We start from the raw sequence: 18,876 nt of genomic DNA, 5'->3' as shown, positions 1-18,876 counted from the left end.
TGTTTAATGTTCCCAAGCGTGTGGCGGAAACCTTTTGAAGGCAACAACCTGTTTGTAAGTAACTCAACTTTTACAAAACTTTTTTTTCTTGCAGTTCTCTCTTGGAAAAAAAAAAAATTAAATTACCCACCCCCCCAACAAAGAAAACCCCTAAAACCAAGCAAACAAAAAAAAAAAAAAGACCAAACCAAGTTGAATTCCTTTATCCGTATTTGTTTTCACCCAACTAGTTTCCCTTGGGTTCAGCAACAAAGAGGGGAGACTTGCCATCCTCTCTTGAAATACAGCTCCCTCCCCTAATTTTTTCCTCCAATTCTAGAAGGATTTTCTGGTGTCACAGTGCCCATTGAGGGCATAGTGGCGTGGCTAGTGTCTAAATGTTTGAGTCTAAAGTTCCAAGTGTTTGATCTATTAAGTCCACTTTTGGGAGTTATGAACGGGGTCTGTTTCCTCAGCTTCAATTTAGGGGTTGACAACTTGTTTCAAAATACTTTGGCCCACTCTCTGTGATCGGGATGGGGCTGAGTCCTGCCCCTCAAACCTTCCATCATAGGAGGTCAAGATCTGCCTCCAGCTCTAGAGCCCCCCCCTTCTAGGCCAGGGGCCACTGGTCAGAAAGTGTGGAAAAAAGGAGTCCCGTCATCGCAACAGTGAAATCAGACTTCTCAGAAAGTAGCTGGAGCCAAGGAAAACACTAGACGATGCTCCCAACCAACTCCATGCATCTCCCAGAGGAGCTGAAACGCATGCAGTGAATCACGACCTCACCCCTAAGCACGTCATCCGCCAGAGGCAGGGAGATGAAATGCACCCAGGTCACAGGTGGAAGCGCGGGACCCCAGAAGTAGGCAAAGGGCTTGGAGGCTGAGAAGTTAGCTGAAGTGGACGAGAACAGAGGACAGGAGTGGGGAGGTCTTGTCAGGTGTGGCACTTAGAATATACAAGGTAAATATATTTTAGGTAGTGGAGGACTTGAGTCTGCTCGTGCTTGGTTTTGTGGAGAAGGTACCAGGGCGTTGTATGTGGTCAGCACAGAAAGGGCACCTGGGGTGGGGGATGCTTGCTGAAGGGTGAGAAGGGACCCTCTTACCCTCATGCACACACACCCTTGGGAAAAGGGAAAGAAGGATGAGTAGCTTTGTGGGGATGCGGAAGGCCCACTGTGCAGCGGTGGGAGTGAGGAGGGGGTGGAGTGCCCCACAGTGGGAGATGAAGTCACCTCACTGCTTCCATGCCCATTCAGGATGCGGCTTCCGGAAGGTTCCTCCATGCTGAGGCCATCGATACTGGTGTTATTCCTTCCTTTCTTTCATTGCCAGGTCCCCTATAGAGGCCCCACACTGCCACCCATCAGAATTCCCCTGCAGTCCACACATTTTATAGTTCTTCTGTGTACTGTTTCGTCACTTGTAAGAAACAGCCAAAGGGCTCTCCGCTGTTACCCTGCCACCAGACCCCAGTGTATCCCCTGGTGACAAGATGGCTCACCGTGGTCACATTGGGGAGTTGTGTCCCTTAGAGTCCTTATTGGAGACACAGGCAGGTAGAGAAGGTGGATGTGGGGAACAGGACACTGTGGATGCTCCTAAGGGCCCTACCCTTGGAAGGTAGGTAAGACCACACCCCCACTCACAGTGGCCCTCCCCTCCTGGCCTTCCTCCCAGGATTCAGAAGGATGTATAATAGTTTCTCTGCTGAAGGATAAGGATTGGGAGTGGGCTTCTGTTTTTCAAGGGAGGGGAGAGACAGCAGAGTCCGTGCAAGACTATTCTAGACTTGAGGAGCCATGTCTATTGCAGAAGGATCGGGCAGGGCTTCCTTTTGCAGGTGTCCATAGTGCTGGCAGCAGGTCAGGGAGAGACTTTTTCTACACACAGTGCGCCCTGTTCACCTTCCAGGATGGGTAGCTCAGGAGCCATAGGCACCTCTCCGCCTCATCCATGCATGCTGCTGGCACCTTCCCCTTCCAGGCCTCCCTCGCGCCTCCCCGCCAGTTACATACGCCTCCCATTTCCCTTTTTTGCCATTTATGCTGTTGCCAAGGTGAGGTCTACTTCAGGGGGCCAACGCCTGCCATGTGCCTCCCCTGTTATTCTCGGAAACTGACCTCTTGCCTGCCTGCTCTTTGCTTCCAGGTTCAGCCCAAGTTCCGTTACCCCTTCTACTATGAGATGTGCTGGTATGTCTTGGAGAGATACGTGTACTGTGTGACCCAGCGCTCCTACCTCACTCAGGAATACCAGAGAGAATTAATGCTTATTGGTGAGTTACCTGCATGTCCCTCAGAGCCGGCTGCTTGGCCAGTGCAGAATCCCTTCCAATCATGGAGCCTGCAGATAGTCCTGGGTCCCCTGGGATTCCCGGAAGCCAGAATGCTGCTTGGGAAATAGCCCAGCTTCCGAGCAAGAAAGGACCTAGCGTGTGACCCTCTGAAGAAACACAGTTGTCACCCCCTCCCATGACTGTGCAGAGGCACGGAGGAGCCTGTCAACAGCATAGCTGTTGAAACAGGACCACCCAAGAGAACAAAGAAGCCAGGCTCTTTTTGTTCCTCTGCAGTTACCTGATATTTCTTACAACACGCTGAGGTTTGGTTTTTGTCCCCATAGGAGCAGGCCCGTTTTATACAGCTGGTGCCCACAGTCCAGGCCAAGTTTACTCAGAAGGGAGCTGGGTGGTGAGGGCTGGCAACACATGCTTGCAGAAGAGGATCGGTGATGGAGGCAGGGAACTTGCTTAGGCTCTCAGCTGCTGTCTCGTGACCCACTGTTGGTATTTAAATGGACAACACTGTCACCCATCCCTTGATTCATAGATGCCTACTCCGAAGTTGCATCTGGCAGTGACAGGGAACCCTGGTCAACATGTAAGGACCAGATATTCTTCCCTCTTTGTGGGGCAGCTGTTAGTTTGGGGAGCTTAACCCATGTCATATGTTACCACCCCAAGACACACATGAGATGGGTCTATCTCTCGTTCAGTGTGTGTAATTTCTTTTGCAGCCTCTAATTCTTAGGTCTCTTTCCCTGTTCCTAGAGATTCTTGCCCCTTCTTTCCCTTGGTCTTGTCTCTTGTGGTATTTAGGGGTTTTGGCCTGGCCAATGGGTTTGGTTTTCATTTGGTTTTGGTTTTTTTGGGAGAGTTTTTGGTTTTGTTTGGTTTGGTGGTTGTTTTGAGGTAGTTCAGGCTGGCCAAGAATTAACTCTCCATGTAGCTAGCCTAACATCAAGCTTTGTATCTTCCTGCTCCCATTTTTCCAGTGAAGAAATTTCAGGGTTGTTGCTGGTGGATGATGAGCTGGGACTTGACCCCAGGGCCTTGGTACTTTTTAGTCTGTTCACAGGTGTGTGTAACCATCATCACAGGACATTTTCATCATTTCCAGAAGGAGTGTATCCCTAAGCTCTCACCTTTTTTTTTTTTTTTTTTTTTTTTGGGGGGTGGTTTTTGAGACAGAGTCTTATGTAGAACAGGATGAGTTTGAACTTGTAGAGGCCTGCTCAGTTAATATGAATAGAATCCTACACTATGTAGTGTTTTGGACTGATTTTTTTTTTTTTTTTTTTTGGCTAATTTGTTTTCAAAGTTTTAGAAATGACATGTATTGCAGCTGGAGAAATGGCTGGACAGTTAAGAGCATTGGCTACTCATCCAAAGGACACCAGTTCAATTCCTAGTACCCATATGGCTTATAACTCAAGTTCCAAGGCATACAATACCTTCACACAAACAAGTGTGCAGGCAAAACACCAATGCAAATAAAATAAAAATGAACATTGGCCAGGCTTTGGTGGCGCAGGCCTTTGATCCCAGCTCTCAGGAGGCAGAGTCTGTCAGTTCGAGTCCAACCTGGTCTACAGAGCTAGTCTCAGGGCAGGTTCCAAAGTAATACAGAGAAACCCTGTCTCAAAACACGAATAAGTAAATAAATAAACATTGAAAAAAATTTTAATTATATTTATTTAGTCTATCTGTCTTTCTACTCCCCCTCCCGTGTGTGTGTGTGTGTGTGTGTGTGTGTGTGTGTGTGTGTGTGAGAGAGAGAGAGAGAGAGAGAGAGAGAGAGAGAGAGAGAGAGAAGGGAGGGATCTACTTTTAGGCATCTATTTTCTCCTCCTACCACTTTGGTACCAGGGATTGAGCTTAGGTTGTCAGACTTAGCAGCAAGTGCCTTACCCACTAAACCATCTTGCCAGCCTTTGACTAATTTTTTTTTAAACATTTATTTATTTTAAAAGAGTATGTGAGCAGGGCGTTGGTGGCGTACGCCTTTAGTCCCAGCATTCTGAGAGGCAAAGGCAGGCAGATCTCTGTGTGTTCAAGGCCAGTCTGGTCTACAGAGTGAGTTCCAGGACAGCCCTCCAAAGCCACAGAGAAACCCTGTCTCCAAAAAACAAAACAAAACAAAAAAAAAAAAAAAAAGAGTGTATGTATGTGCCTGAGTATATGTATGAACACCACTGTGAAGTCCAGCAGAGGGCATCAGATCCCTTAGAACTGTAGTTACAGGTGGTTGTGAGCTGCCTTGTGGGTACTGGGAACCGAACCCAGGTCCCCTGCAAGAGCAGTGATTATACTTAACCACAAACTGTCTCTTTATCCCTGCCATTGATTGACCTGTATACAATGATAAAGTGCCAGGCATATTATCAGTGATAAAGCAACCCGTGTGGGTGCAGAGAGCTGGGAAATGCAGAGCTGGGATTTGAGCCTGTGTTTGGCCGTCTACTGCCCATCTACAGGCCAGGAGACCTAAACCACACTCTTGTGCTCCAAAGTAAGGGTGAGTGGAATCCACAGAGCCTCCAGCAGGGGTTAAGTGATCATCTTCTTCCCACAGATGCCCCAAGGAAAGCCAGTGTAGACGGCTTCTCATCTGATTCCTGGCTGGAGATGGAAGAGGAGTCCTGTGAGCAGCAGCCCCAGGAGGAGGAGGAGAAGGAGGAGGAGGGGGATGGTGCAGACAAAACCCCCCAGCCGCCCACTGATGGCCCCACCTCACCCACCTGCACCCCCTCAGAGGAGCAGGAGAACACAGGGAAGAAGCCTAAAGCCCCTGCCATGCGCTTCCTCAAGAGGACTTTGTCCAACGAATCGGAGGAGAGTGTCAAGTCCACAACGATGCCCATAGACTACCCCAAGACTCCTACAGGCTCGCCTTCCACTGAGGTCTCTACCAAGTGGACCCACCTTACCGAATTTGAACTGAAGGGCCTGAAAGCCTTGGTTGAAAAACTAGAGTCTCTACCGGAGAATAAGAAGTGTGTCCCCGAGGGCATCGAGGACCCCCAGGCCCTCCTGGAAGGTGTAAAGGTGGGCACGGGCCAAGGCTGGGTTGGGCATAGAGGTATCTAGCTGTTCTGGGGTTGGTCCGGTCTCTGGCATGGTACTCTGTCTAGGCCAGCCTGTCTGGATTATGGAATCTGGGACCACTGTTAGCTCCTGGGTGGAGGATTGCTCTGTGGGTGCCAGCAGCATCTTGGATATTTTGTGGAATCTCAAGGTTCCCCCACGGAAGGTTTAGTATGTGTTGCAACAGTGTTCTGTTGGTTTTGGGAGACAGACTTCTGTCTCTTGGTGAGCCAGCTTGCCATTCTGGGTGGATTCCCTAGAGCATGAATCTGTGTGTGTGAGCCTGTGACCTTCCTCATAACCATTGACTGTGGGCTCGGTGCAGCAGCCTAAGCTTGAGAGCGTGCCATGATCTCAACTGTATCTGCACAGGATATAGCCCCCTGAGGGCCAGGCAGAGCTGGGATGTGAGGGTCCAGGAGAGATGCCAGAGTGCCTGCTGGGTATCCCACTGCACAGGCGTTTCTGGTAGTGCAGATGTGTTAGCTCGGAGCTGCTTCTCGTAGCATCACTGGGAGTGCCTTTATGAAGTTATGAGACTTGCTGCTCCAGTGTCTGGTGGGGGCAGTGGAGAGACTCAAGTTTATCTAAGCAACACTGTGTGGCCTTGCAGGGGCTCGGGGACTCAGGGGTAAAGTTGGGGGTTGTGGGGTGGTGGGGTTTGGGAGTGTGTGAAACATTGGGGCTCGGGTCAGGCAGCCAAACAATCGCCACCAGTCTGGAACCGTTGTAGGGAAATCGTTAAGCCGGGTGTACCTCACTTACTAATTAGACTTTGTCGTCTATGGTACCAGGTGGGATGCAGAGCATCACGCATCCTGGGCAGGTTCTTTTCTACCTGGTATTTTTGTAGGTTGAAGTCCTCACAGCATCCTTAGGATTCTGCCATATGTCTACTTTTTTTATTTCCTTGTGAGAGCCTGTAGAATGAAAACAATTTTAATCAATTGATTTTTAATTGTTTTTTTCTTTCATTTTTCAAGACAAGGTTTCTCTGTTTAACAGCTCTGTCTGTCCTGGGACTTGCTTTGTAGATCAGGCTGACCTCAAACTCACTGAGATGCCTGCCTCTGTCTCCCTAGTGCTGGGATTAAAGGTGTGCACCACCATTCCCTGGCCGATTTCTTAATTTTTATCAATGACAAAATAGTAGTACCGAGTTCCCAGAATATTGTATAGAGGTTAAACATGTGACATGATCCCCACTTTCTGTGACAGAAGCCCCGAGTGGTGTGTGTGTGTGTGTGTGTGTGTGTGTGTGTGTAGGAAGCACCCCTGGTTCCTGGCCTGACTTCGTTCTTCGCACTGCCTTCTGAGGCTGCATTCGATTGCTGGTGAGAAGGCCTGTCAAGGGGACACCTGGAGAGTTCAGAGTCCAGTACCTTGCTGTGAGGCAGGCGGCTTGCCCTGAGAACAGTACTGCTGTGGCTTGCCTAGCTAGGTTTTTATTTAGCTTTCTAGCTGAATTATAGTCTTATTTGTTAGGTCTGTGGAATAAGAGGAGGGTGCAGAGTTCTGTAAAAGTCTAAGAAAGTCTGTGAAGATCTCCAGAGAGCTGATGCTGGTGTCTTCAGACATGCCTCTCCTTCTACTTTTATTTTTGAGACAGCCCCTTCTGGTGTGGGCAGGGCTAGAGCAATGACTCAGTAGTTAGGAGCACTTCCTCCTCTCACAAAGGACCACAGTTGAGTTCCAGGGACCAATTACCTGCAAGCAGCACAGCTCCAGGGGAATCCAGCGCCCTCTTGTGGCCTCATCTGCACACACCACACACAGACACAAATGCACATGTAATTAATTAATCGATAAAACCTTGGCCAGGTAGAGTGCTCAGTAAATAGCTGCACTGTCTAAGTCTGATGACCTGAATTTGATCCCTGGACCATACATGGTGGAGGAGGAGCCTTGACTTGACTGATTGTCCCATCTTCTGGCCTCTGACCTCTGCAGGTATACCATGGGATGCTCCCCACCACCAATAAATATAATAAAAAATAATTTTAAAACTTTTTAAAAAACTAAAATGGGGTATGAGTTATGAGTATTTCTCTTGCTCTTGGTTCCCAGCACACATGGTGGCTCACAGTCTCCTGTAACTCCAGTCCCTGGGCAATGAAACTCTTCTTTCTCTTTTGGGCCCCTGCATGCACATGGTACATATAAGCTTACACACACACACACAAATACATACAATAAATAAAAAGGTAAATGTAAAATTACAAGATGGCTCATGGGCAAAGGTACCTGCTGCCAAGCCTCACAATGTGAGTTCAATCCCTGGAACCTGCGTGGTGGAGGGAGAGAACTGATTCCTGTAAGGTATTCTCTGACCTGCACCCTTGAGCCATGACCATGCATGCCCCCCACCCCCACAGGTAAATAAATGTAATAAAAACTGAAATTTTTGCAAAAGCTAAAATAGCGCAGTGGTGGGAACTGTGGCACGGACTTACTCTGAGGAGAGATTGACTCTGGCCAGCTCCTCTGTCCCAGGAGCTGTCTCTTTCTCCCGCCTCTCATCCGTTCTTCAGGGATCAGTTAGCTTCTTGCATCCTAGGACCGATGTCACAGAGCACGATGGGTTCAGTTGCTTAGACATCAGCAAACCCTCTTTCTGGGCCTAGAGACTGCAAGTCTGAAAGCCACATTTGCAGAGCCCTACCCACCCCTAAGGCTCTGGGAAGGCGTCTGTCCTTGACTCCTCCCCCTCCTCAGGCTTTGGCATTGCTTGGCTTGTAGTTCTGTCACTCCCGTCTCAGTCCGTGGCTAAGACTGATTGTGAATGGCTTTCTTTCTGTGTGTGTCGCCAGTGAGTGATACCAGCCATTGGATTCAGGCCCAGATGAACCCAGTAGAACCTCACACCAACTTGATTAAATGTATAGCAACCATTCCCAGAGTCACATTCTGGAGCTCTTAGGCGCACATGAATGTTGGGGACACACTGATTAGTAACAATTGTGGGATGAATTTATTCACCATAAGATGGGATTACCTCGAAAGCTGTCTCTCCCAGAAGCATCTCCGCTTTCAGCTAGAACTTAGGGACAGAGCTGTGGCTCCAGCGGGGAGGGAGAGATGGATGTGTAGCATATCATCCTCAGTTCGGTCCTAAGGGACTGGGCTATCACCTGGTATGTGGCAGGGTTTCGAAGGGCTTTGACCTACGTTGGCAGAGAGCATCAAGGGTGTAAGTGGAACGACTTTGTCAGATGACCCTCTGCAAGCTGCTCCCGAAGGTGTGCAAAGGGCAGCGTAACCATCATCAACTACACGCTGCCATGCCATGCAGCCTTGCCATGATCCAAGTGCTTCTGGCTATCACCATGGTATAGAAAATCACCTGTCAGGCTCAAAAGATGGCTCAGCCATTAAAGGCTAGGTTCACAACCAAAAAATATAAGAAAACCATCTGTCCAATTGTATGGAATTATGGAACTGCAATAGAATTTCAGAAATTATGGGACTACTCAGGGCTGTGGAGCTGAAGACAGGTTTTCTTGTTTTAAGTCTCTTTTTTCCCCTCTCTCTTCCTTCCCTCTCCTCTTTCCTTCTTCCTTTCCTATCTTTTTTTGGGGGGTGGAGGAGGGGCATAGTCTTACCCTACAGCCCAGGCTTGTTCTAATCTTATGGCAGTATTGCCTCAGCCTCTCAGGTATCAGGATTCTAGGCATGAAGAGTGCATTATTCAGGGCTGGAGAGATGACTCAGAGGCTAAGGGCACTGGCTGCTCTTCCAGAGGTCCAGAGTTTGATTCCCAGCAGCCCGTGGTGGCTCACAGACATCTATCATGAGATCTGGTGCCCTCTTCTGGTGGGCAGGCATACATGCAGGCAGAACACTTTCTAGATAATAAAAACAAAACCAAAAAACCTTAAAAACTAAGTGTATTGTCCAGACGGGTATTGCTGTCTTTGAGGACAGTTGTGGAGTCAGGTCACAGTTCCTGCACAGCCCATCATGCTGCTGGTGTTCTTGGGCACAAAACAGGAGGAGGTATGAGGTGTCATGGCTGACGCAAGTAAAGCCCTAGCAAGGCCTTGAAGTGCTTCGTAAACTAGAGTTGGCATTGTTATTATTTCAGACACCTTGGAATGGAAACAGTATTGGTTCCTGTCAGGTCTGAGCTCATGAACCCATGATGTGGGTAGCAAAGCCTTTTTCTCTGTTGGGGTCTTCCAGTTTTCCACTCTGGAACCTACCTGCTTTCAAAGCTGTCCCTTTCTGACCTTACCAGCTTGCCATCCATCTCTCGTGTGTGTGTGTGTGTGTGTGTGTGTGTGTATGTGTGTGTGTGTTGCATGAAACCGGGCCCAGGACCTTCTGCATCTAAAGTTAGTGTTCTGTCACTGAGTCCCCACCCCTAGGCCCTGATGACTTTGTAAAATCATCTTGCCTACTTCAAAGGAGCCTTTTCAGAGAAACCAAAAGGCAGGAAGTGAGCAGCCAGGGGCTGACTTCCAGCACGACCACAGAACGAACCATGTGTCCTGTGTCCCCTCGCCTGTACAACCTCAGGAGAATGAAGGAAGAGCAAGGGTGCAGGGAAAGAACTCGGTCTCAGATACCCAGGCACAGCCATACCTGGTGTGTAGCGGTAGCCACAGGATTCAGGGCTTTGCCGAGACTTCCTATCCCCAGGAGACTGGAAATTCCCATTTGCATGTGTCGGAGTTTAGGTCCAGTTAAGCCTTGAACACTGTGTTCTGGGGGGGGGGGGTTCACGATGAAACACAGTACAGATGAGCTTTTTTTCAGGTGCAGATGGAATGGAGGGAGGGGTTCGGAGATGACCTGGTGTTTCCCAGAGCAAGTAGCAAGTAGCTCTAGCCTTGTCATACTCTCTCTTCTCTTCGGTGTTGCTTTCCTGACATCAGCCACTGCTTCTCACTGACGTTAGTTACTGCATAGATGGGCTTCCACTGATTAGCATCTACCCTGGGGAGCAGCTGTACCCAAGTCTCTTGTTAACAGATTCAGTTCTTTGAGAGAAGTAGGCATGAGTGGGTGCCAAGGCCTACCCAGCCTGAGGTTCCTTTGGAAGGTCACACGTGGGGAAATGTTCGGTAACACGAGTCTGATGGTAGCTCTGTCCTTATACAAGAAGCCTTGCCCTGGGTTTGCCAGAGCCACAGGTTTATAAGGTTTATCCCCTAGGGGCTGGGGCAGTGTGGATACACAGCCTTCATTCTGTCTGTGCGCTCAACAGTCCCTGGGAATGTGTAAATTCAAGCCGAGATTAAGGAATCCTGTGACATCATTCCCTCCAGAACACAATTTGTTTTTTCTGAGGCAAAAATCTCCTCAGGCTCTGCCTCCCCTAACTTTCCTTTACAAGAGAAAATATTTCTCAGCAAGATGAGATCCATTGTGCCCTCTGGTGGCCATCAAATGTCAAACACAGATGGGAACTTGGTATGTGAGGTCTAGGCAAGGGACACCTTGGGAAAACTTTAGAAGTATGTTGTTTAATTGAAAAATAAAAAGGATCCAGGTGTTGGTTGCACACACCTTTAATCCCAGCACTCGGGAGGCAGAGGCAGGCAGATCTCTGTGAATTCAAGACCAGCCTGGTCTACAGAGTAAGTTCCAGGACAGGCTCCAAAGCAATACAGAGAAACCCTGTCTTGAAACCCCCCCCCCAAAAAAAAAAAAAAAAAAAAGAGAAAGAAAGAAAAGAAAAGAAGTGGACAGTAACAGGAATACTCACACTTGCTGATGGCCTGCCTAGCTGGTAGCCTGCAACTGTGTGTTTTTCAACCAGAGGTTCTGGTCTCAAAGGACTGAGGTGGGAAGTGACCCAGGGCCCTTCTCTGGCTTCTGAGTTCTCTGAGGATAACACATACATGTGAGCATACTTTACAGAAACAAAGTAAACTGTGCGTGTGGTGCTCTGGGCAAGAGTGTGATGTCATGCTTGGCATCAGAAGCTGGTAAATGTGGGACAGTGTGCTACACTCTTGTAATCCCAGCACTCTGGAGGCAAAGGCAGGAGGATCTCTGTAGGTTCCAGGCCAGCAGGAGCTACAAAATGAAATCAATCGTGTCTCAGACATTTGGTTTCTGTAGAGTGGAAGATGGTGGGAGGAAGTGTTTTTTTTTGGGGGGGGGTAGGGAAGCTTGCAAACCTTCGAGGGGTTAGTTTTGCCTCTTTTAGAGACTCTTCCCTTCACCTCCCAGTTAATATGGATCCTTTGTTTGGCCACAGAATGTACTAAAGGAACATGTGGATGACGACCCCAGCCTGGCCATCACTGGAGTCCCCGTGGTCAGTTGGCCAAAGAAGACTCCAAAGGTAAGAGAGATTAGCCACAGGTGGGAGAGCACTTCTCCCACCCATCCTTACTGATGGGAGCACCGAGCTGTTCTGCAATGGCTCCTGAGAGAGGGTACCGCATAGCACAAGTGGTGTAAATGAAATAGTTCCCTTTTCATTTTATGGTTTTTCGAGACAGGGTTTCTCTGTATTGCTTTGGGACTAGCTCTTGTAGACCAGGCTGTTCTGGAACTCACAGAGATCCGCCTGCCTCTGGGATTAAAGGCATGCACCACCAAGGCCCAGCTTGCAGATGCTTTCCTTTTTAAAGGGTTCCCTGTACTAGCTATGGAAACTGCAAGCAGTGGCCTCTGCTGGCCACCTGTAAACTGCGGAAGTGAGGCTTGCTTGCTGTGTCATTAGGCGATTTGTCTCAAATTTCCCTTCTCTTTCACTTTGTTCCCTCCCTGTCCCTGTACGGACTGTTGCCCTCCCTTTTAGAGTAACTTCTCTTTCCGTAAAACAAATCGCATTTAACATTTAACATAAAAATGTCATGGGGCTCTGGAGATGAGTTGGGAGATAAAGAGCTTGGCATCTTTCAGCCTTCTGCAGTCTGCTTCACCGTTTAGATGCACACATTGCTTACATTTCCTCATTTGTTTAGACCAGCACCTGGAGTGGGTCTGAGGACTCGGTGCGATTAGGCCCATAAAGCTTTCAGAGCAAGGGCTGGCTCACAATGAGCAACTTCTAAATCAGTGTTCGCAACCTTACTAATGCATCTACCCCTTATGTTGTGGTCACTCACCCCCCCATCCATAAAATTATTTTCCTTGCTACTTCACACCTGTAAGTTTGCTACTGTATGAATCGTAATGTAAATATTTGATAGGCAGGATGGTCTTAGGCGACCCACATAAAAAGGTCATTCAGCCACTGCTCTAAATGATAGCCACTGTTGCTCCTGGTGGCACACACTCCCAACACTCAAGGAGTTGAGAGGAAGCAGAGTTTGAACCCAGCCTGAGCTACATGGCTAGTTCAGAGCCAGCTAGAGCAGCACACTCACCCTATTTCAGTAAACTAAGCTCAGTGGCAGAACATTGGGTGTTGCAAGAAAGGCTCTGTTAGGGTTGGATCCCCAACTACAAGACAGAAGCTAAGGATGTCTGTGATCTGGGGGCCGGCTGCTCAGTGGCAGAGCATGCCTGAAGCTCTGGCTCTCTCATCGCCAACAAAAGCTGTTATCAATAACCCCAATGGGCGCTTTGCTAATTTCTGACTTCTTTGTTCCTTTTATAAATGACACTGAGAAGAAGTTTCTAGACCTATAGATACTTTCAAAAACCCTGACTCTCAGAAAAATCAGCTGAGAATACGGCCTAGTGGACATGAGTTCAAGGTTCCGACTCCAGTAGGGAGGGAAACTCTGAGCAGTGCATCTGGCTGGTTTCTTATTTCTGCCGAAGGGTGTGGTGTTATTACTGATGGTGTTATTGTTGATAATCGCCCGAGAATCAATTCCCAAATGTGGGATTGTGTGAGGTAAGGGTGTCTGTTAATTGGGATTTTTGAGTGTCCTAAAACTCAGTGAAGCTTAAGAGATCAGAAACTGGATCCCGCTAAGATCCACCTCACTGGTAGGAATGTGTAGGGTTACAGGACAGGCTCTGCGTATCAGTCTACGAGCTCCTGTAGACAGTGGCCTGAAGCTACGCTGGGCCTGGGATTGTGTGGTTCTGATGTAGCCCTCATGCTGTCTCGCTGAGCTGTTGCTCTAGTGGAAGAACTGGAGTCTACAGAAAAAGGGTTTTTGAAAAGACAAACTTGACACTGCCCGCTGTAATCTCGGAATTAGTGGCAGGGGACCTCTGAGAGGCTGCTGTGAACAGTGAGTGGAGCTCAGGGCAGGGGCTGTGCCAGCCAAGCTCCAACCAGTTGTTAGAAGTGTTTTTATCCTTATATTTATTTTGAGAGACCTTCTCACTCTGTAGCCCAGGCTGTCTTCCCACCTCACCCCTCCAAAGGCCGGGATTACAGCACAAGTGAGCCAAGACAATGAGGCCGATGATTTTTTTAAATTTAAAAAATTTTTTTTTGGTCTTCTAGCTTTGTCTCTGCACATTGTCTTATCCCTGTCCACCTCAGTAGAGTTTTTAGATTTTTTTTTTTGTTGCTCCTCCAACAAAGCCAGGTGGCGGATGGTATCTCTGTGGCGGTGAACTCAGTCCACACAGCTTTCGAGCCTGCTTCTGTCATGCGGCTATGAGAAGTCAGTGAGATGTGGCAGAGGGAGGGGCGGGGGGTGGGAAGGGAGGAGGACAGCGCCACACTTAAGCATTTCCTGGCGGGTAGGGTTCAAAAGTTAACAGGAAGGACTGACTGAACGACTGGCTGCCTGGGCCACTCCAGGTCCCTGGGTTCTCAGGTTTGCAGTCAGCTTCCTTCCAATTTGGTGCCCGCGGGGTTGAAAGATCAAGGGCGTGCTCACGGAGGCCACCAGGATGCAAGGCACGGAGCAGGGTCTGCCCTGGGTCCGGTTACCCTACAAGTAATTAATGTTCAGGGGTAATTAGCAAGAAGTGCTTTGATCCCCACCTCCCTTGAGGAGAACAAAGCCCCTTTCTGGAACTGATTAGGTCCTTCCAGGTCCTTTCTGGCGGGATGTCCTTTAACTCCAGGATACCACTGATCGCCATCCATCACTGTTCCCCCAATTGGCTGTTTCCATGAGTGACATTTGACTGGTTTTGACCTGTCTACACCCTGGCCGCTTCCTTTTATAGCCAGATGGTGGGATTTGGGGGTCCTATCTGTGACCCTGGAGGCAAGGCACAGACAGGGGCAGCTATGCATGTTTGAAGTCCAGTCTCTGACTTTGGCCTTATTATGGATGTACTTCTGCTTACCAGCCAGACACTTCAAGCCACTGGCTTGCCTGGGACATTCTGGAAGGAAATAACCCAAAGAGGAGAGTGAGGCACAGCCTGCCCTACAAGATAATTGTTGAAGCCTCCAGCTTCTTAATCCCACCTCTTTTTTTTGGGGGGGGGGGGTCGGGTTTCTCTGTGTAGCCCTGGCTGTCCTGAAACTTGCTCCATAGGCCAGGCTGGCCTCGAACTCAGAGATCTCACCTGCTTTTGCCTCCCAAGTGCTGGGATTAAAGTCACAAGCCACTGTGTTCTTCAAGGACTTTACAGGATGGTTGCAGGATGTGAGAGGAAGTGACAAAGGTCCCATGTCACCTGTGGTTTTTGTTTCTCTTCCCCTTCCTCTGAGAAGATAGGTTAGATACCAGAGGCCTGATCAGTCTGGGTCCTTCGGGTGTGACGCTGTGCTGTCAGTCCCGGAAAAGGCCAGATCATTCCGTCAAAGGGCCAAGAACTTCCTGTGTTGTGCTTGAGTTACAGAGTGATTAAATGAATGAAATATGACTGATGGGGGCGGGGGAGAAGCCGCTGGTATCAGTGGTTCTTCATTGTCAGCCTCTGGTCAGGGCTGTCACATCGGGCAGTGAGGTCTAATGAGGGCCAGTCCTTGGGCTGGGGGCATCAGCTTCATCTGGAAGACTTGTCGAAAGCTAGCAAGACCAGCCTGGGCTCCACAGCAAGCTCAAAGTGACGCACCCTGAATACAAAGCCAAACCGGGTCTCAAAAGAAGAGAGGGCTCAGAGGAACCGAGCTTGATGCTCAGAACCCACGTGGTGGAGGAGAGAATTAACTCCTGCAAGGTGTCCCCTCTCTCTCTCTCTCTCTCTCTCTCTCTCTCTCTCTCTCTCTCTCTCACACACACACACACACACACACACACACACACACACTTTTAGGGCTATCTCAGGTCCTGCCCTTGACTCTGAAAGTTCAGCAGGTTCCCAGTGAGCCCCAGGAATCCCTGCTTCTGAACACTTCCAGATTATTCCAAGCACATGACCAGACATGGTCACTGGCACCACCTGGCTCTGCCACTGATAAGCTGTGCTCTCCTGGTGTAAGTCTAAGCCTCAGTTTATCCATCTGTAAAAGGGGCTAACAGTGTGAGTCTGGCAAGGCTTCTAAGAGTTGTCTGTAAAATATCTTTATTTTAAAAACCACGTGTGGCAATACACACCTTTGGTAGCTTCTGTCCTTAGGAGGTAGAGCAGGGGGACAGTCAGGTGTCTAAAATCATATACATCTAGATTGCAAGTTTAAGGCCAGCCACAAACAAACAGATGAATCAAGGACATAAAACCCTCTTATTAGGCCACTGGTCAAGGGTAGCCGTTCTAGTTCTATGGAGTCTTGTCCTGTAACTACTTGACAACCCTGAACCAGCCTACCCCCAGATTAGTCTCTCATAGAGGACAGCTGTGCACGCCTGTCTGCCCGGCCACCTGCTAGCACTCCTGGGCTCATTCAGAAGGATGAGTTTGAAGCCAGTGTAGGCTACAGAGTAAGATCCCCATCTCCCAAGAATCAAGGAAAGAAAAATAAGAGGGCCCAGGGGAGGCGAGAACTGTCCATCCTTGAATTATCCATGCTTGTTTAAACAGCGCTTATTAATGCTGAGCAGCGTTTTTTTTTTTTTTTTTTTCCCCTTTTGCTGTTGGTCTTCTTCTGGGTTTGGTTTTTTGAGATAGGATCTCACTTAGCCCAGGCTGCCTTCAGATTTCATTTGTAGCCAACTGGCCTTGCACCCATCCCCCCCCCCCCAGCCTCCACCTCCCAAGTGCTGGAATTGTAAGCACATCTCACCACAACCTACCAGTGCAACTTAATTACGGCTTCGCTGGAGGGGGGTGTTGCAGCTGGTCTGGTTTAAGCTGCCTCCTTTTATCCCTTCCTACTCTAGTAGAAACAGCCCCAGGCTCTTTAGCAGGGAGTGTAGCTATTTCTTCAGAATGTGCCCCTGGCAGGCAGCTGAGACCACAAGCTGCTTTGCCACTAGGTCAAGGTCTGAGGAGAAGGTGTCAGAGTCAAGAGTGCCAGCTGTCTAACCCCTTGCCTTTCCCTAGCAGCAAGACAGACCTTGTGAAAGCCCCCTGAGGCAGCGACCCCCTGGCAGGCACTGGGGGCTCCCACTGCAGCACTGGAGCCACTGGCCTGCACGGGGAGCCCAGGTGGGCAGAGAAGGCAGGCGAAGAATCTGGGAGATGCTTATTTGGTAGAGTGCTTGCTGTGCAAGCGTGAGAGCCTGAGTTTGTACTCTAGAAGCCATGCAGAAAGCTGTACACAGCAGTGGATGCCTTTGACTCCAGCGCTGGCCTGCTCCCGGAGGCTAAGACACACGAAAGCCTGGGGCTCACCCCTTTAATGGAATCTGTGAGCTCGAGGCTGTAAAATGAAGCTGAGAGCAATTGATAGAGGCTCTTCAATCAGTTGTTCCCACACTGTGACAAAAGTTTACCTGGGGAGATGTGTACTCATCTCAGATAGGGAACCCATGGCAGACCAAAGTTTGTCCTTTCCAGGTGTCTCAGTTGATCTCCCAGGCAGTGTGGCTGGTTTCCTTGCAGCTTGGCTTGTCTGGGAGTCTTTCTTCTGAGGGACACTCTGCTTTTATTGTGGACTCTGGTTAGTTTCAGGGACTTCCTGAAGCTTTTGTTTTGTTTTCTTTTGTTTTGAGTCATTTACCTTCCTTGCTTAGGGAGTTTCCTGCGGGATGGAGTGGAATTTTTTTATTTGTTTTTAATTTTTCATTTTATGTGTTTGGGTGTTCCCTGCATGTCTGTAGTCACACTGTGTGCATGCAGTGCCCTTGGCGGCCAGAAGAGGGCAAAGCATCCCTAGGATTGAAGTTACTGATGGTCATGAGCCTCCCTGTGGGTGCTGGCCCTCTGGAAGATCAACCAGTCCTAACCACTGAGCCATCTCTCCAGTCCCTAGGATGAGTTCTTTTAATCTCTGCTTAGGAAACAAACCTCTGTTCGTAAAACTGTTAAGCAATACTCAATCCCTTCTTCTAGCCCCTACTTTTTTTTGGGGGGGGGGGCGGGCTGACGGGGTCTCTTCCACAATGATCCTTGAGCCTTGCAGGGGTGACTGTAGACCTATGGCAAAGAAATAGGCCACCATGTCACAGTAGCAGTCACTTGTTCTCAGGATCTTCACCAGTGCCTGCGTTGAGACTGATACGAGTGAATGCGTGTAAACACACATTCAGAAGGCAGTTTGACAGGCACATCACACCCATCTGGAAAAACCGCAGGAGTTGCTTACCCATTGGGACCTCTGACCTCCCAAACCACAGGTTCTGGCTTACAGTACCAGGCTTACCCTCCCTCTCGGGGAACAGGTCTTAAATCCAATGGGAAGGCTGTCGATCACCCATGGTAGCTGAGCCTCTACTGTACAAGCAGGTGCATCCTGCCTTGTATGTTGGTGTTTTAACACACAGGATCCATAGCCAAGCAGAAATGGTGGCAGTTTTCCCATCAGCCACCAGCATTATGGTGGCACTATGAAAGCCACGCAACAGAGTGGGAGTTTCAAGTTCAGTCCTAGCTTAAAGTCTTCATGTCGTAGAGTCAAAGCGTGCCCACGTGGTGTCTTTAGCAATAATGCCTTACCGGCTAGTTTTGGCTTACGACCAACTACAGTAGCAATACCCTTTATGGTTTGTGGGGCCTCAGGGGTTTCTCCGGCTGATGACACAATGGGAGGTAGCCTGCCACTGGCACTGGTGGCTTTCTCTTTCTTTCTTTCTTTCATTCATTCATTCATTCATTCATTGGCACTGGTGTTTTCATCCAATAACCTTATATCCTCTGGGAGTGTCTTTTCCCACCACTGTAGAGTACTGTTTAGATTTATTAAACTCTTTAGCTGTTGTTTAATAACCCATTATTTTTTCTTTCAATTAACCCATCCCCAGTTAGCTTGTAATATTGTAAACTGAAAGTACCTGGCTGTTTTCAGCCCTGTTCTGTTTGTGATATGGCTACCTTTGCTGCCCATAACTAACACTGAGTTGGGTGATGCCCTTAGTCATGGCTTCCCCTATTGCTCGCTTGCATGGAAATACTTCTAAGAGGCCTGAGGCCAAATTTGCACCCCTCATTTATTTATTGGTATAGGCCTACCTACCTTCCAATCTCTCATGGGACAGGTTGTTATGTGCGTGTCTCTTCAGATCATCCATTTGTTGAGCCATAACCATAGACAGGCCTCAGATTTGTGTGTGTGTGTGTGTGTGTGTGTGTGTGTGTGTGTGTGTGTGTGTGGCGGGGTGGGGGGGGTTTCAAGACAGGGTTTTTCTGTGTAGCTTTGAAACCTGTCCTGGAACT

General features: G+C 48.8%; 1 protein-coding gene across 8 annotated transcripts in view; it reads left to right on the top strand.

The window, feature by feature from the left end:
* The window catches only part of Kdm2b (lysine demethylase 2B), a 114,498-nt gene that overhangs the window by 49,251 nt on the left and 46,371 nt on the right, over positions 1-18,876 (top strand). For all 8 annotated transcript variants that reach the window (XM_051176624.1, XM_051176622.1, XM_051176623.1 and 5 more), the window contains 3 exons: positions 2,136-2,262; positions 4,841-5,313; positions 11,561-11,647. In XM_051176624.1, the coding sequence (XP_051032581.1) occupies positions 2,136-2,262; positions 4,841-5,313; positions 11,561-11,647 (687 nt within the window). The remainder of the gene's footprint in view (positions 1-2,135; positions 2,263-4,840; positions 5,314-11,560; positions 11,648-18,876) is intronic.

This window comes from Phodopus roborovskii, unplaced genomic scaffold (genome assembly GCF_943737965.1).
Source record: "Phodopus roborovskii unplaced genomic scaffold, PHOROB, whole genome shotgun sequence".
Classification (NCBI taxonomy): domain Eukaryota; kingdom Metazoa; phylum Chordata; class Mammalia; order Rodentia; family Cricetidae; genus Phodopus; species Phodopus roborovskii.
This window is presented reverse-complemented; position numbering and strand designations above follow the sequence as displayed.